Source organism: Diabrotica undecimpunctata, chromosome 7 (assembly GCF_040954645.1).
Source record: "Diabrotica undecimpunctata isolate CICGRU chromosome 7, icDiaUnde3, whole genome shotgun sequence".
In the NCBI taxonomy this organism is placed as follows: Eukaryota; Metazoa; Arthropoda; class Insecta; order Coleoptera; family Chrysomelidae; genus Diabrotica; species Diabrotica undecimpunctata.
Genome location: NC_092809.1, coordinates 124,589,244 through 124,609,074, shown reverse-complemented (window position 1 = coordinate 124,609,074; position 19,831 = coordinate 124,589,244). Strand labels below are relative to the sequence as shown.

At 31.7% G+C, this 19,831-nt stretch overlaps 1 protein-coding gene across 1 annotated transcript in view; it reads right to left on the bottom strand.

The window, feature by feature from the left end:
- The window catches only part of LOC140445777 (uncharacterized), a 53,999-nt gene extending 41,009 nt beyond the window's left edge, over positions 1 to 12,990 (bottom strand). The window contains exon 1 of the mRNA XM_072538115.1: positions 11,906 to 12,990. Within this exon, the coding sequence (XP_072394216.1) occupies positions 11,906 to 12,675 (770 nt within the window). The 5' untranslated portion in view covers positions 12,676 to 12,990. The remainder of the gene's footprint in view (positions 1 to 11,905) is intronic.
- Between the last annotated feature and the right edge of the window lie 6,841 nt (positions 12,991 to 19,831).

Below are 19,831 nucleotides of genomic sequence, written 5' to 3'. Positions count from 1 at the left end.
AGGCTGAGATAACTAACTACGGAGTTTATAAACAGTTAACAGTAAGTAAAAATGTTTTTAAGGCACTAAACACCTACACATATTCCGCACCTAGCTATTTATATAGTATTGTTAAATGGAAATTGAAGGAACAGCATTACCACAGTATTTAAGAGGAAGAGGACTTATGGATATACGTAAGTGAGCAAATACAAAAACATATTGCTAATTTAAGAACTTATTTTCAGATGAAGGCTGAAAGATCTACATTACATCTCGCGATTTGCGCAGTAGATGAGACAACACCGCTTAAGTTGACGAAACCAGCATTGCGCAAAAGCCATATTTCTAAGAAGGAAAAAAATGCGCACTTGGATGGGAAAACCTCTATATGGGCGACATCCCAATGAAGTCAACCAAGACTATGTTGACAATACGGCGTCGAACTATTGGTTAAAATTAGAAAAGATGTTGAAACAGAAAGTTTCTAGATCACCAAAAATTATCTGAAATATATTGTCAAAGACCCTCAGGTCCTAAACGTCAAATGTGATATGGATTTCAAGCCCAAGAAACCATTCAAAATCTTACCGGAGGCTGTCAGGCATTTATTTTAACTGAATATAAGGAACGGCATGATTAAAGATCCTTCATCAAGAGATTGCTATTAAACTGGGACTTCTCCAAACTAACCATCTCCCATATTATCAATACGTTCCTGAGAGTATGATACAACTACAAGCAGACTGGGACCTCACTGTGTTCACAGAACAAACAGTGGCATATAATAGACCAGATCTCATATTAGTTAATAAATTACCGAAACAAACAACACTAATTGGTGTGTGAGAGCCGTATGGCTAAATCTGGAATAATATTATTTATATTTTTGTTAAGTCTAGCCCCACTTATTATGAATTTTTAGATCGGCGACAGGTCTGGAATAAAAACCACCTAAGACAAGACACAAAAGCAGGGATCTATAAAAATACCTCATCATATAAAAATAACACCTATAATGACATACACGGTGGAGACGAGATTGCTAGAAACGGCAGAGATAATACTCCGAAAAATATCAAGGATCACTAGATAGAGAAAGAAAAGAGAACATAAAAAGGGTATGTAATGTAGAAGACATAAATATATTGGTAAAAAAACGGAAACGGAAATGGAACAAACATATTACCAGCATGGCAAAGGATAGGATAGTAAAAATGGCACGAGACAAACCAGCAAATATAAACGGAGAAGCGTTGGAAGACCAAGAAAGAGATGTGATAATTTAAACAATGCAGGAGGCTAATAATAAAGAAGAAGCAGGCTTTAGATGTCTATATATAACAAGGAAAAAGAAGAAGATATTGACAAGAACTAACCGCCGGAGACGGATCATCCTCTACCATAACAATGCGACTAATCACATTGGCTTAATCAAATAACTTTTTGAGCACTCAAAAACATCCGAGATGATGGGTCATCCGTCCACCACTCAACAATTTGGCACTGTATACTTTCCTCTTTTTCAATTCAAAATAAATCACTGGTTCAACATTTTTTGACATTTGAAGAAGCGGTTAATAAATACATTTAAAACATTTTAGGATAACTCCGTCCAAACTCCGAAAACATTGTTCGAAAGCATAAAAAAAATATTGATTGATATTTATGGTGATTATTTTTTAAAACGATAAATCTTATTTCGTTGATAGGTATTTGTTTTATTTTGTTCTTATCGATATTTCGTAGTACCTTTTCGTATTTGTACTCGAAATGCTTATAAAAAAATCTTGAAAAAATGTAAAAAGAACTTTATTGACTGAAAATGGCTTTAAGTAACTAGATATACAGCGATAAAATGTTCTTATAATGAGAAGACTTGCACAGTTTGAAACATTCCTTCGAGTATCCTGGAGTTTAAGTAAAATAAATAAATAAATTTATTTCAAGAATTTGCATTTAATTCTAGTAAGTAAGAATTTTGCTACCTGTTAAGTATTCATTTTGTAGCTAATTGCAGTTTTAAATGTTCACAACTACCTGTTGTAACTATTAGATCTTATTACCAATACAAAGCGGCTTTTGTAAGCTTTACATTTTATGTATTTTTGTATTTATTTTAAAATGTATTAAGATGAGGATATATTCAACCATGTTGTGAGCAGAATGTATTTTTGTATTTATTTTAAAATGTATTAAGATGAGGATATATTCAACCATGTTGTGAGCAGAATCGGTTACAATCTTACTAGGAACATAATACTGGAAAAACTCACAAATTGATGAACTTTTAAGGAAAACAGAAATAAGCATACCGTGGAAATTAAACACTTAAAAAAATAAATCTCAGTTTTATTCCTTATAGAAATCTAAATAAAACAGAAAATAAACAGATATTAGCTGCACTTCAAATATAATGACTGAAAAAACTGATCTAACTAAAAAGACACAAGGCAAGGAATCGCAAATCCTCAGTAGAGGATCAAATAACAAATACTTATAAGTAGGTAGATAGGTCATACCAATCTCTTTCAAAATAGACTGGCTAAGAGTCTCCCACAAAATCTTCCTTGGTCTTCCTTTCCTTCTTCTTCTTCTTCTTCTTATTGTGCCGTCTCCTTTCGAAGGTTGGCGAACCAAATGGCAATTTTAGCTGTGGAAACTGCTGCACGAAAGATTTCTGTGGATGAGCGGTCAAACCATCTCCTCAGGTCTTTCAGCCACGAGTTCTGACGTCTTATAACTGATCTTTTGCCCTGCACTTTACCTTCCAATATGATTTGGAGTAATTCATATCTTTCACTTCTCAACACATGACCCAAGTATTGTATTTTTCTCTCTTTGATTATGCAAGTAATTCTTTTTGTTTCCTCATGAGGCGAAGTACCTCACCATTAGTAACTTTTTGTATCCATGTAATTCTCAGCATCAGTCTGTATATTATTGTAGATAAATATAGGCAGAGTAGAAGAAGAAGAAAATCTATCTGTTGTATACATAATCATCATCGTCATTTGGCTCTACAACTCTATGCGAGTCTTGGCCGCGTTTACTACTGCCCTCCATTGTTGTCGGCCCTAAACAGCTATTTCCCATTGCTATATTCCCATTTTGCGTAGATCACTGGCTACTGCGTCCTTCCATCTCTTTCTTGGGTGACCAACTGACCTTCTGCCATCGGGCCTTTTACCAGAATGTGGCGTTCAGAAGTCTTTCGTCACTCAATCTTAGTACGTGGCCCGCCCATCTTATTCGGTTTGCTTTAATGTAGCGTACTACGTTTTCATCTCCATATACTGTCTGGAGTCTATCATTGTGTCTTCTTCTCCATTCTCCTGTTGTCTCTTTTCTGCAAGGGCCATAGATAGTCCGCAGTATCTTTCTTTCCAGTACCAGTAATTTTGTCGTTTTCCGCTGGTTCAGGTATTTTTATGGTAAATAAAAAATAAAATTAAATAAAATTAAATAAAATTAAATAAAATTTAATAAAATTATATAAACTTAAATAAAATTAAATAAAATTAAATAAAATTAAATAAAATTAAATAAAATTTAATAAAATTAAATAAAATTAAATAAAATTAAATAAAATTAAATAAAATTAAATAAAATTAAATAAAATTAAATAAAATTTAATAAAATTAAATAAAATTAAATAAAATTAAATAAAATTAAATAAAATTAAATAAAATTAAATAAAATTAAATAAAATTAAATAAAATTAAATAAAATTAAATAAAATTAAATAAAATTAAATAAAATTAAATAAAATTAAATAAAATTAAGTAAAATTGAATAAAATTAAACAAAATTAAGTAAAAGTAAATAAAATTAAATGAAATTAGATAGAATTAAATAAAATAAAAAATATAACAAATTAAATAAAATTAATTCAAACTTAAAATTAAACAAAATGAAGTTATTAAACCTAAATATAATAAAATACTGCAAATGCAAATATGAATAAATTTTATATAATATTTAGCAAATTTTAAAATTACTAAAATCATTAAACAAAATTTTTAAAGAAAAAATTAAGATTATTTAAATCTTAAAAAATTTTTCCGTCGACCATCCATTTATGATCAATTTTAACACCCTCAAAATCATTGATTAATGACACCTATTAATGAATGATTTTCTATTAATGAACGATTTTATTATAGGCAACACAACATACATTGCTTGCATAAATTAATTTAACCACATTTAACGCTCTGTGATTGGCAGTTACCTGTGGTGTAGGCAACCAAACATACTTATTTATATTCCCACTAACAAATTATTTAAAATGAAGTAGCCGCTGTAAGTACTGTCTGTCATTGTATGTCACTATTTATCGTTAAGTAAATAAAAATTTAAACTAAGATATTTTTATTTCTGAAAAGTATGGTCGACGGAAAAGTTTTGTAACGAACTCGTGAATTAAAATGGCGATTAATACACTTGTTGGTTAAATAACTATAAATGTGTCGTGTTATTATAAAAAAATATTAACAGTTCAGTAATAAGCAGACGTAAAATTTCATTAACCCACATAGTAATAACGCGCTATAAGAAGTATTCACTTCTGTCGGCACTCCCCAAGTACTTCGCGCTATTTTAATTTTTTTTTAAGTGAATGAGTGACCGTAGATGGCAACTGATTGGATCTCCTGTCGCATGCAAGCAAAATCACTAGTATAATTAATTATAAATGGCTAGATCTCCATATTCTCCATATTTCAATCCCTTAGACTTTTTCTCTGACGTATCTAAAGCCGGGATCTGACAGTACGTGAAGCGGCATTCTTCATCGGCGAAGAGAATTAGAAAATACATAAGAGATAGATAGATAGACAGATAGATATGTTTATTGATAATTTTTACATAAACACTACATGTCATGTCACAATACAAATAAGTCACTCAGATATACATAGAAAGTAATTAAGAAATAATACAAGAACATATAATATAACGGATACAATAAAAAATAAAAATAAAAACAATTAACAGGTTGGTTTAAAAATATTTTTTCATATAAAGGAGCTCAAACAAACAAATTTCTGTAAACAGTGTTCCAGCAAGAAGTGTTTTGTTAATTATTAAAATAAATAATAAATATTTATTAATTTCACAGTAACTTGGAGTGCCAAACGTGTTCTCTTTTCTTTTCATTATTATTTATTTTCTATTTCTCTTTGCCGGAGTGATCCGGCCAAGAGCTCTCCTCCACGTTCTGTCAGATCCCGGCTTAAAACTTCCAGCTAACGGTTAAACTTGCAATATTTATTTTTGCACAAAAATTTTTTTCTCTCGTTATAAAAATACACTTGTTTTAAGATTTTTGTTATAACATTTATTTTACCGAGTTTTAGGGTTATACAAATTTTCATTGGGACATCTAGTATAGTAATGATCATGTTATTACCCATCGTAACAACTAAATATTTGGACATGATACTGGATGCTAATGTAAGATAAAAATCAAATCTGAAGAAAAAGGAAAAAAACTTAAACTAAAATGTAAAAAAATGTATTGGCTTATGAATCAATATTTCATCCTATCAACAATAATAAGCATTTAAGTGGATGTGTGTTACAGTACATGTAATATAAATTTGATACAAAAACTTCAGAATAAAATACTTCGGGGCAAGTGAAACAAGCCGGAAGAATGAGCAAAGGCTTCACAGCATGCAATCTTTCGAGATTTTGCAGCTTTGCAAACACACATGTTAACTAAATGTTTTGAAATAAATTTGAATAAGTATAAAATATGTGTCAAAAAAGTGCAGGAGTGTATATTTCATAATTGTGTTAGGTTTTAGTAGATTTAGTAGATTAGTTTAACCTTCGGATGACCAAAAGGTTCAATTTTGACCCAGTGTATGTTTTTCTTTATTAAATTTAGAAATATTTTCAATTTTTAACTCACTATTTTCTTATCTGACTTATATCATTCTCCATCCATCCATCCATCCAATGACACTACAGCCCAAATCGGGCCTTGGCCTCCTTCAACAGGCTTCTCCAATCATCTCGATTTACTGCTGTTCTTTTCCATGAACGCGTTCCCAGGCAGTTCCTGGCATCCTCATCGACTTCGTCTTCCCATCTATTTTTAGGTCTTCCTATATCTTCTTATATCATTCTAGATACCCTCATATTTTGTAATAAAAAAAATTCCCTATATTTCACGAATAAAATTCCACCCTCCTTGGCCTTTTATCTTCCAATTTTATATTAAGTAAATACCGTCTATTATGTGGATTTAAAAAATGAAAAGACAATTACATATTTAGATATAAAGGAGAATGATCACAATCTAATTTCTTCTTTATATCTAAATAATTTGTTTTACGGATAACTTGTTGATTGAACCTACTTTGACCTTTAGTAAATTTTCAACATATTCTTTATGAAGCTATGAAAAGCAATTTAAAAAAAAATAATTTTGAAGAGTCTTTGATACATGTCTTCTTTCATTATGTCTTTCAATTTAACAATTTTCCGATCATTTAAAAATCTGTCATATGTCAATTGTCATCTTTGAAAAATCATTTAAGTAAAGGGCTGGCGATTTTGCTCACTCTATCTGAAGCTTTAGCTCCAGTAAAAATGGTCGGGTTCTGACACCCTTACCATAACCAAAAAATGTTTAATGTGTTTTTTGTGGAGTCCAATGTACAGTCCTTTGTGTTTTTTCATTGTTTATAGAAAGAAAAGGAAAAATAAAAAATAGAACCAGCATTTTTCTGCTTACCACATGATCTCTCCTAGTAAGATACTTATAATTTGACGTAAGTGAATCATTATTAAAATTAGTTATTTCCATCATTGCTCTCTTGTAGCATAGTTCGGAAGATGGCTTTGTGAGCCGAAAGCGCTCAGCTAGGAATTGAATCTTTTACACATTTTAAAAATAGGTGAAAGAAATAATAAGTTAGACTTACTCACAATCAATTTAATTTAACTAATCGGACGACCGGTTTCGCTTTCTACAATATGCAAAGCATCTTCAGGTCACGATACAAAGTTAAAATGCTGAAAACAATAATCCCATATTAGGGTGTTGTCTAATAAAGATAAAAACATAGGTAGGTGATACAAATTATATAAATTACAGTAATTATGCCAATATTACATGTCTGTGGTTTTATAAATGAATAAAATAATAATAATAAAATGTTTAAGCAGACAAGGTAAGACCCACAAATTGGTAACATCGTCTATTAAACTGTAATGAATCAATAAATAAATGAACAACTAAATAAACATTACTTACATGCCGGTATGTAAGTAATGTTTATTTAGTTGTTCATTTATTTATTGATTCATTACAGTTTAATAGACGATGTTACCAATTTGTGGGTCTTACCTTGTCTGCTTAAACATTTTATTATTATTATTTTATTCATTTATAAAACCACAGACATGTAATATTGGCATAATTACTGTAATTTATATAATTTGTATCACCTACCTATGTTTTTATCTTTATTAGACAACACCCTAATATGGGATTATTGTTTTCAGCATTTTAACTTTGTATCGTGACCTGAAGATGCTTTGCATATTGTAGAAAGCGAAACCGGTCGTCCGATTAGTTAAATTAAATTGATTGTGAGTAAGTCTAACTTATTATTTCTTTCACCTTTTGAAATGGACTCACACAAGCAACACATTCATGATTTTAAAAATACTTTCCTTTTCCATCTTCTGAATTATTATTATTTCCTGATGTATACATAGTTTCTTAGTGTTTTGTGTGCCTATAAGATATGGCCGCAAATATCATACCACGGCTGAGTTACGACTGAGGTACGGCAGATAGTTATTGCAAGCGATTTCTATGATGACATAGAAGATGAAGTTATATCAGAAAACGAGGATGGATTGTTAGAGGAAGATTTAAATGTCAAAAACAGTTCAATTTGGAGAAGAAAGTGACGACAATTCAATCCAAGAGGACAATATTTTGGCAAAAGGTGACACATTGTGAAATAGACAGAAACCTAAAAGCTCTAAACGATTAGTAAGAAGCATCCTAGCTAAAAGGCCTGATAGAACTGACTACAGCTCAAATTTTTTTTTTTTGATGAAATTATACATTGTCATTCGTGAAACTAAAATTCGCGCACATTCCATTTTAGGCGATATCTGGAACCCCGGCAGTAAGGAATAACTGTATGCCATTATCGGGTTATTGCTTATTGCCGGATGCTTCAAGCAAATCCCGAATCAATTTTGTAGCTGCGGAGTACAAAAACCCAACTTCGATTTCTAAGATTTGATGATCTCGCAACACGCTAATAAATACGCGCTTGGGGATAAGTTAGCTCCAATACGAGAGATATATGACATTTTTACCTAAAACCGTAAAAAGGCCTGTACTCCCAACCCTAATGTTTGTATCGACCTACAAATTGTGCCTTTGCGTGGAAAATGTCCATTCAGGGTCTACATGAAATCTAAGCCTGATAAATAAGGCATAAAAATTTGGGTATTGTATGATTTGACTAATATAAAGTCTACATAGGAATGTCAAATAACATATCAGAAAAAGAGCAAGGTAATAATTATAGATAGCGAGATCATATAAATAGTGCTTAATGATTTTTCTTTTATAGGTGAGTGTATCGTTTTGAATTTAGTAAATGGATTGGGATCTGGCTATGGTGTAATTTGGCTGGCTATGGACAACTTTTTCACCTGGATATTGTTATCGAAGGAACTTCTACAATAATCTAAAGTTGAATATTCAAACGAAATTGTGTATACAAAAGATGCCATTTTAGTTTCCTACGTACCCAAAAAAATAGGAGCGTTTTACTGCTTAGAACGCAACATTCTGACATAAATGAGTCTGGTGAAAAAACAGCCTATAAGCCCCAAATTATTTTGGACTAAACCAAATACAAAGGTGCAGTAGATAGTTTGGATAAAATGGCCAGAGAATATTCACGCAATCGTAATGCAAAGCGTTGGCCTCTAGTTGCCTTTTTTATGGTGTTGACATAGGTGGTATAAATGCATTTGTCCTGTACATACATAAATATAAAGACTACGAAAAGGGAAAATCTTTTCGAAGGAGCCTCTTTATTCAAGATTTGGCGCTTGAGCTAGTTACACCATTTGTACAATTCCGACCACGTCAAGGTTTACACAATCAAATAGCAATATACAGTAATTTTCAGATAAAACTATCCCCGTGAAATAACTTTTGAGCTTCTAATTTTTAGGAAAAGCGCAGAAACACGTCAATTAATATTTGAAGATGAAGACATTATGTCATATTTAAGGTTGCTGGAAAATGCACCCTCTCACACCCCAATGGTTTACACTTTGCAAGAAAGAATCGAAATTGTAGGTTTATACTACAAAAATAATAATTGTGCAAGAGAATTTTTAATGAAACATACCACAATAGACATGCAACTCATAAGTATGTGATTGAAATGATGCAGAAATATCGAGCAACAGGGTAAGTTTGCAATAAAAAACATAACCGACAGAGACTTGTAAATAACGAATCAATTCAAATAGCCATTTTAGGGCAAGTTAACTTAAGAGGCTGAGCAATCACTGTCAAGAATAAGCAGAGCAATAGGTGTTTGATTTTCTACACTTTTCCGAGTCCTCCATAAATTTAAGTTTCATCCCTACAAAATAAAATTGATACAAGAGTTAAATAAAAAAGATTTTGATCGACGTTTCGAATTTATTGAATTAATGACACAATGCATCATTAACAATTCACAACAATATTTGCTTTTCGGATGAATGCACATTTTCATTAAATAGTTTGGTAAACAGACATATTTGCCGATACTGGGCTGAGAGTGATCCACATATTGTGCGTGAATTTCACACACAGCATCCTCAAAGGTTAAACGTATGGTGTGGTATCCTAGGTGATCACATTATCGGACCCTTCTTTATCACTGGAAACTTAAATGGTGCAACGTATCTTAAGTTACTTAAACAACTGGTAGATCTTATTAGAACAAGAGTAGAAAATGATCATAACCTTTCCGAAGATTTGGTTGTATTTCAACACGATGTATCGCCTACACACTTTGTTCTACAACTAAACTTTTTCCGCTCGTTGGATATGTAAAAGAGGACAGATGATGGATTGGCCACCTAGGCCACCGGATTTAACTACCCCAGACTTCTTCTTATGGGGGTATTTAAAAACAAAATTTATGCTACTTAACCAGAATCTCTAGATGATATTTATAACAAAGAGTAGAGGATGAATATCGACAACTGAATGAAAACTTGTTAAGCAATGTCAGAGAAGAATTTCAAAATAGATTATACTGTTGTATGGAAGTGAATGGTAGTCACTTTAAACAATTATTATAAAAATTTTTGGTAGTGAAATGTTCATTCTAAATGTTTGAATTTTCTTGCTTTTATATTTATTTTTCTCATAAACTAATCACTTTATACAACATGTTGAGGAGAATCTAAGTATCAAATAAACAAAGGTAGAAGTAATTTAAAAATAATTAAGGGATGATACGGGGGGTGAGAGAGTGCTTTTCCCAGCAAGCTTAAATATGATACAATGTCTCCCCTTCAAATATTATTTGACGTGGTTTTGCGCTTTTCCGAAAAATAAGAAGTTTAAAAGTTATTTCAGGGGATTAGTTTTATCTAAAAAGCATTGTATAAGTAACTAACAAAATTTTCAGATTTGAAGATGCAGAGCCAACTGAAAATCCCAGGAAACGTGGCCGATGTAAAATCCAGGAAAACATGGCCGATGTAAAATTTGCAGTTGATCATTCCATAGAAAATTTACATCGAAATGCGATAAATGCAAATATTCTGTCTGCAAGGAACATTCCAATATTAAAAAAAAATTGTTTGTTATACCTGTGGCGACATAAATTAGTGTACCCGTATTTTTAAATTTCTTTAGTTCTAAGTTCAGAATGATGTTTCCTATTTTTGTTCAGTTGTAACTAAAAATGTGTTTCACTAATGTTTTTGAATCATTTATTGATACAATACCAATAACACAATTATGAATACAACTTCATTTTTTTGTCAATTGTCATTTTTGACCGCCATTGATCGTAAGTGTAAGAAAAAAAGAATGGTCATCGGAAAGTTAAGATTAAAGTGCCAATTGGTCTTAAAAGAACGGATTGTAATGTAAGTACATCTAGCTGGGGTCATTTCATAAACAAATATATACAAACATACAATATTGTCAAAACTTTAGGGTTAAGAAGATGAAGAAATAAGAGACAATTAGTATGGAGGCTACATCCAGAAATAAAAGCTATTAATGATTCAAGAAGCAAACAAATTAATGGTTGAAAGCGATGATAAGGCACATTACACCAAGAACTATCCTTAAACACTCTATTTTTTTTCCATTTTCAAGTAGTTTAATAAAAAAAAATCAAAATTTAAAGTTCGTTAACTATTCAACTGATTGATGAGTCGGCAATAAACTGAGTCAATTTATAAATTAAATATATAAAAATTGGCAGTAAATAATATCTAATAAATACAATAAATACATTAGTAGAAGACAACGCAAGAGGAAGCTAACAAAAGAGATCTCAAGTATGTTACAAAATCATAATTACCAAATATTTATGATACGGGAAAAGAAGACAAACAATGCATTTATATCAATATTAAATGTAAAATTGTACAATTATTGTTTTTAATTGAATGTTATCGATTATTTTTTAATAGTTTTTATGGATATAAATAACTATACCTATGAATACAATTAACAGAGTGTAACACACTCTGACGCTGTCACACAGATATTTAAGTGTAAAGATAGAAAAGTAAGTAAATAAATATAAATATTCATATTAAATAGAATAAATATTAAAGAAATATGTTTATATTTGAATTAAAAAATGTATACCATAGATTTGATATTATTAAAAAGTAAGTAAGTTACCTGTGATCCCTTAAGTGGTCCTGTCTTCTGAACGCCTTCCCACAAATATCACAAGAATACGGCCTTTCGTCGGTATGTGTTCTTTCGTGGATGAGTAAATTATAGCTTTTCGTAAAGTGTCTATTACAAAATTTACATATAAACTGCTTCTTCGGTCTCGCACCTCCTTTCTGCCTATTGCTAGAAGCTCCTGTAGTCGTGGTCACTGCTGAAGACGATCCAACCAACGCCAAGTTTTCCGGGTTTTGAAACATGGAATTAAGAATTAAGCTTGGATAAGTCGTGTCTACCGGCGAAGACGGTACCGAAACATTGCTTAACGTTTCTTCGTTGTCTAGTAACGCTAAATCTTCTTCTACTTCTTCAGCGAGGTCTACATCCTCCGTTAGGCTTGTATTAGTTACTAATTCATCGCTTGTACCAACGGTTTCTTCACTTATTTTAGCCGTGCTGGCGGCAATTTTTAAAATATCAATTTTTCCAGTGTTGTTGGTTGTAGAAACACTAGTCAGTCTTTGTAAGGTTAGGTACGATTCAAGAGCTTGTAGATTTAAAGCTGCAGCTGCCGCTGAATTTACGGGCAAAAACGCAGCTTGTTGTAGTGAACTCATCATAGCGTTTTGCAGCGATAAAGCCACATTTTGTATTGATCTTTGTATTAAATTTTCTTGTAAGAGAGCTGTAGCTATATTTTTATCTAATTCTGTGTATTTACTAGGTGACATTTGTCGTTTATCTTCATGATTTGCATTGTCCGGTGATGTTTGCATTGTGAATTTCTGACAAAAACAAAGATAGCTGATGTATGTTTGAGTTTTGTTGTTTTCTGTCTTTTTCTATGTCGGCATATTGCAAAGTTATATATTTTTATCAATAGATTACGTACCTCATGCAAGTGTGCTCTTGTATCCCATTATCATTCACAAATATTGATATTTTATCATTAGATTTCTTCGTAAAAACGTAATAATGTCACCAGAAACGCGCGACGCGCACACTCTATGCTTAAACAGTAGAACATCGACTAAGCAAGTATCATAGTAGCTGTTAAAACGTTCTTCATCTGTTTTCACTTGTGCGCCATCTAGAAGAGAGTTAAGGATCATCGAGAAGAACTCTGAGGGACTGTTGCTATTAGTCGAAAGTAGAAAACGTGTTATTAACTGTTAACGTCTACTCGATGAATAAAAACCGATGAATCGCAGTTAGAGCTGGGCGATATCGGATATTTCTGTTACGTCCATTGATATTTTATTAAGTATGATTTTCGGCGTTTTTCTTATTATTAACCTCGGTATTTAGAGTATTAAACGGTACAATAATATAGTCTATGATATATATATATATATATATATATATATATATATATATATATATATATATATATATATATATATATATAATATAGTATATCGCGAAAAGTAAATACAGGTATATTTCAGAAGAAATTCGGTATGACTATGCTGTGAAATGGCAAGAGATAAATTTGGTAATAGTTGATAGTGCATTGTTGCCGATCTTACAATTTTTCCTAAATGTAGTGAGGTTTTAAATTTTTATTTTATTTATAGTTCCTTTTCATATTCGATCCATTCGTCTGAGGTTGCAGATCAATATAGGAATCTTGATGTTATCTGCAATTGCTCTAAATAGTTGGTTTGGTGTATGCCCAAACCAATCTTCCGTTATTAAATTTTATTTTATCTTTCAATGATTTTCAATTGCTCGTATCATCTCACAGCATATCGAAGGTATTCAACCACAAATCCAAATTAACCTTTTAAAATTTTCATCCAAGAAGTATTTTTGTATGAACTTCTGTTTTACCTTTTATTACGGTCCTCTGAAAATATAACTAAGATATTCAAGTTTAGAATTCTACATATGTTTTCGTCCTCGACGCAGTCCTATCTTCATAACTCTGTACTGCTGTGCCAGTCTAAAGAGGGAGGACTTCACGCAGGACAAATTTGGAGCAATAAGAAACGTTCTGGGGGCATATAGAAAAAGAGGACAGGCATGAAAACAGGAATGAAAATTGTAACTCAGCCATTGCCGGTTCCAAGCCTGGATCAGAAAGGAGGAGGGTGAATAGCTAGCGTATGTATCTTGGTGACAGTATTTAAGCTAAGTGGATACTGTCCATAAATGTCAAGAAGCTCATGTATACACTTATAGACGACACTAGCAAATCCTACTCACGAAGGAATGGATAAAGACGAGTGTCAAGCACCTAAATTTGGATCACATTGGCTAAGGTAGTAAACTTAAACAGAAAATCCTGGTTCTTCTGATGGAGGGTTGGGGCGTAGCGCCTAATTTTCTACACTTATAAAAAAACCCACTGCAAATAATTCTAAAATTTAGCCTCGGAACAGGGACGGGAAAAACGAAGATAACGTAGCAAACGAACAAGGACTTTAAATATAAATACATAAAACATACAAGGGTAAAGCACCAAGTCAGACGAAATCTAGCGAAAGTAAAAAAGATAAAATCAGATACCAGAGTGATTACCGAAACAAAGAAATAAAGCCAAGGTAGAAGAAAATAAGAGAACACAAGCAGGTGTATCAATATTGATAAAAAAAGACTTAAAAGGAAACCTGAAAAGCTGGAAGCAAATTAATAAGATAATCATTAGATAATTATCAAAACTTCTTTAACATATAAATAACCGCAAAGAAATTGTACTGTTGGGAGATTTTAATGCTTGGAGAGAAAAAAAAAAACAAATTAACAAACTCATAGAAAAATACGGGGACACTTAAAGGAATGAAAATAGGGAATAGTTAATCGAATTCTGCGAACAGCACTCTCTAAAAATCCTTAACGGATTCTACCAACATAAAAACATACATAAATGTACCTGGGTTCAACCAACGCGAAACGTTGGAACTGACCACTACATAGTAAGATCAAAATGCTACCGACAGTTTCGACTGCGACCACTAAACCTTAACAACAACTTCAGCCCACAATTTCTACCAAGCGATTATAAATAAAATCAATGAAGCAACTTATGAAGCGCTCGACACGATTCCAAGGAACAAAAAGGATACACCATTGTGGTGTACAAATGGCATCGCTAATGCAGTATGAAACAAGAAATAAGCATATTAAAAGTGGCTGTAAACAAATGATAGACGAACGTATGCAAGATCAAACAGAAAAGTAGAAAACCTAGTAACTAAAGCAAAACATTGCTGGGAAAGTAAATGCTAACAAATATGTATATATAGAGTCAACACGATCAAGAGAAGCGTGGAAAATGGTAAAAAACCTGAGAACAAACAGAAAAGAAGCAAGTAAAATAAATTTAATAGAAGAAAGATCTTGAATCGAACATTACTCACAACTTCTGACTGAAATAAGACCGCAATTCACGAACAACATTAGAACAATATATGAATTGAAAGACAATGAAAACGATGAAATAACACTATAGGAAGTCAAAGATGCAATACGAACTCTAAAAAATCGAAAAACATGTGGACCAATAGGTATATCGGACTAAAACACAGTCCACAAGTATTACGCAAATTAGTAGCGTATGTTTTTACCTTATTGGTATGTCAGGGTATGTCTTACCACTGGAGTGGACAGAAGTACATATTAACAACATCTACAAAAAAGGAGATAAATGAATTGGGCAAATTATAGAAGCCTAAATATTATAAATAAAGTCTTAGACTATGGAATTAATCTATGAAAAAATAAAATTAAAAAAGAGATTGCAGATGTAGAAGAACAAAATGGCTTTCGTGATAGCAGATCCTGTATAAACAGCATATTTTCTCTAAAGCAGGTTATTGAGAAAAATTAGTCCACAACCTTTCAACTCATACAGTCTTTATAGATCTGACAAAGGCATATGATAGTGTACCTCTTTCAATGCTCTGGGTAGCAATGGAAAAATAAGAAACAAACAAAAAATATATAAAAGCAGTACAACAGCTTTACAAAAATATGACGATAAACATTAATACAAATCAAGGCTGCTGCATAGCACCTACACTCTTTAAAATATCTCTGAATAAGGCGCTCTCAGCGTGAAGCAGAGGTGCTGCAATGTGAGCATCCCAATCGAAGACGACAGATTGTACACGATATAAACTTCGCTGATAACCAAGTCATTATATCTGAAGACGAGAGTGATATGGACTATATGCTTAGAAAACTGGAAGAGGAGTACACCAAGTGGGGCGTCCCAATTAATATACAAAAACCGAGTACTTAGTTGCAGGAGAAATACCAGAGAAAGCCTGCAAATTGAAATGGAAACTATAAAATTAACTAAAATCTTCAAATACTTTGGAGTCCGAATAACATTAAAGGCGTAACAAAGTAAAAGTAACGAAGAAATACATTCCGGGATTGGCATAGCAAGATCATCCACTAGACAAAGACTATTGTGGAATAATAATATAAAAAAAGAAAAGGCTTGCAGCAAATGAAAAGAAAATTTCTTGATCTACATATTAGTTTTATTATTTCGTCTTCTTCCGTCATTATGTCTCCTCTTTTAGTATTTCTTAAAAATGAATTTTTCATCTGGCCAGCATTTCGTCCGCATTAGAAATCAGATCCCCTTTGTTATCTTTTATGAAAGATTTATAGAAGGTATGTGACTTCTAAGACTTGCTTCTTGTTTGTCAGTAGTTTCCTATTTTTAGTGTATAGTTTTTCATATCGTTTAAGTAGATATGATGTTTCGTGATTTGCATATATACGTTAGTGTTGCTATTCCGTATAGGTTTCCTTTTCATCAATCATTTAAGTAGTTAATTTTTCAGTACATAACAGACAGTTTTCAGTATATATACGAAAAAATTCACAGAACATGAAGAACAAGACAAAAAATATATATAATGATACAAAGTTCTAGTCATAACGAATACTTGGTATAAGTTAACGCCCAGGAGGCTTTACATATGGAGGTCGCCTTTAGACGAACATCAAGGCATTAGAAGAAATCAGGTAGATTACATGACAATTAATAGAAGGCACAGATTACTAAGGTTTCTGCATTACCTTGAGCAGACATACGATCCGACCACAATCCCTTGGTTGCAAATATTAAACTGAGGCTTGCTATAGCCAAAAGAAAAAATCATAAGGCATCATTAAACATTAGAAAACTCAAAACAACGATACAAGATAAACATGTACAGAAGAAATAAACAATTGGTTTCCTTATATCACAAATGTGGATGATGATGAAAAGTCATGGACTTAACGTGATGTTCATGATGGTAACAACACTTTTTTTCTACAAAATAAAAGAACTACCAAGAATAAGTGGATGAGAGAACACATTTTAGAAATGATCAAACAACGCAGGCAGTGAGAGATCAGGCAGGCTTAAGTAGGGTACCGAAATATACACAGAATTGTCTTAGAAAACACCATACTGCCTTAACACACAAATATTTAATAACAAAAGAACCACTACTTATCTGCTCCAGCTGCTCTAATCCACTGACCGTCAAACATATCCTGCTTGATTGTCCTCAATTCATGGAAAAAAGAAGATCCCACTGATTCACAGATAATGATCTCAAAACAGTTCTCACCAAAAAAATTTCAATGTTATTAACCTATTTAAAAGTAATTATGTTATTCAACTGTATTTAGTGTAATATTTCTTGTATTTGTTATATCCGCTAAAAACCCTGCACGGTTGATGTAATTTTGTGTTTAAATAAAAAAAGATACGGAATAAAACTGCAACAACATATAAACAGAATAAATCGACTAACTGAACAAATACCAAACTACAAACCGATAGGAAAAAGTGTAAGTACAAGGTCGTGGCATATTATTGTGCACGTTGCGTTTCCAGCACATAGCGTTTAGTTTCCGAAAAATATAATTTAAATGGTTTTAAATATGAATAACGCACACTGTCCGGGACATAGGTCGTAACCGGTTGGTAAGGATAATGTGCATTAGATGTCCGTCGTTCTCCCCTTGTTGTTTATTTAGGAACTTGTTTGATTTTGATATAGAGTATTTAAAAAAATAATTTTCGAGGCTATTTTGTTATTTATGCATGTGTTTTTATTGCTTTGTGACAATTAATCACGGAAGTGATAAACAAGTAGGACTTTTGTACGGAAGTGATACCTCTTCTTTTTAAAAATACTTTTTGGTTTGATATGTATGGCTTCGTTAAATGTAGTATTTTGTTTTTTAAATTAAGGTGAAATTAAATTTAAAACATATTTAAACTGAATCCTATTCATTCTAAAATAATTGTTAAACCTATTAATTATTATTAAATTCCTATTAAAAACAGCCTCGAAAATTATTTTTTTTAAATACTCTGTATCAAAATCAAACAAAGACCTAAATAAACAGGGGAAATAAACAATAATAAGGGGAAAACGACGGGTATCTAATTAACATTATCCTTACAAACCGGTTACGACTCGTTACGCAGCCGTCGGCATCAGTAAAATATTGTGTTCGAATATACTGAACAAGTGTCTGAAACGCAATGTTCCGGACAGTGTGCGTTGTTCATATTTAAAACCATTTAAATTATATTTTTCGGAAACGATATGTGCTGGAAACGCAACGTGCACGATAATATGCCACGACCTTTGTAAAAATATGAAGCAATGTTTGATGCTGAAGTATGCATCAAATGATTAAATCCTGGAACGAAGAAGAAGAAGAAGAAGATCAATCATTCATTTGTATCTGTCCCATTGCAAAAAATTGCTAAAAAACCATTTCAGTCGCATATCCCACGATTTTTGTAATTTTAATTCTTGCTTAAGATTAAATATTCCCAAATTGTTTTATTTTATAGAGAGTACAAGAGGTTCGATAGAGTTGTTTACTTCATTATTTGTTTGTTATGTGAAATATGTAAGTATTTAGATTTATTTGTTAGTTACTACAAATATTTTTAATAATGACTTCATTACTACAATAAAAAAGCTTAAATAGTTATTATATATTCTATTAGTATACCAATTTTTACCATATTTTATTAAGATCTCGTTGTTTTTGTTTTCTTTATTGGTATCTGCTTTTGTTAAAATGTGCTCCGGATTAATATATCGGTTATTTTGATATCCGATATCAGTATCACCGACTGGCATCAGGTAATACCGTTACTCCAGGAACAACCATCTCTATTCGTCGTTTTACTTTTCCTGGCATAACATGTATACCGTGCAGGTTGAAAATACATATTTCTTTATAATAAATTTTGTTAAAATATTGGTTTATACTAGATATTATTTAATTTAAAAAATATTAATAATTTGGAAAAGTTATTAATTTTTAGAAAAGTTTAAAAAAAATACTTCTGGACATCATTCACAATAGGGACGGGTAAAGATAGCCTCGAATAAAGCTTCATAGAACGAAATCTTGGTGTTTGGCAGTGTTGCCATGTTCTTTTATTAAATTAAGAAAGAGCATACAATATATATCATTATTCTCAGCATATTCTACCAATTATGGTGTAGCCTTCCTTACATATTCATTCTTCATCTCTGCCCATATACACTTCTCCAAGAAATTAACGCACCACTTTAATAAATCAATTTTATTTGTAAACAGGCAAAGAATAAAAAATAAAACTTCACCAGATTTACTCTACATTTTATTAGTAATTATAACAATTTGTCTAATCATCAGAAAATGTTGAAGTACAGGAGAAAAAAAAAATAAAACGGTAAATTCTAAAAAATAATGATAAGAAAAGTAAACTAAAATATGAAAAAAAGTCTTAATAACGAGTGTTTCCACCTCTACTACGTACAACAGCCTCACATCGTTGGCCCATACTTAAAATTAATTGCCGTATTTGATTTTGGTCTAGTTCTCTCCAAATCTGGATCAACCTCTCTCCTACTTCTTTGTTTGGTTGGATCGGTGTCGCTCTTAATCGCTCACCAAGGATAT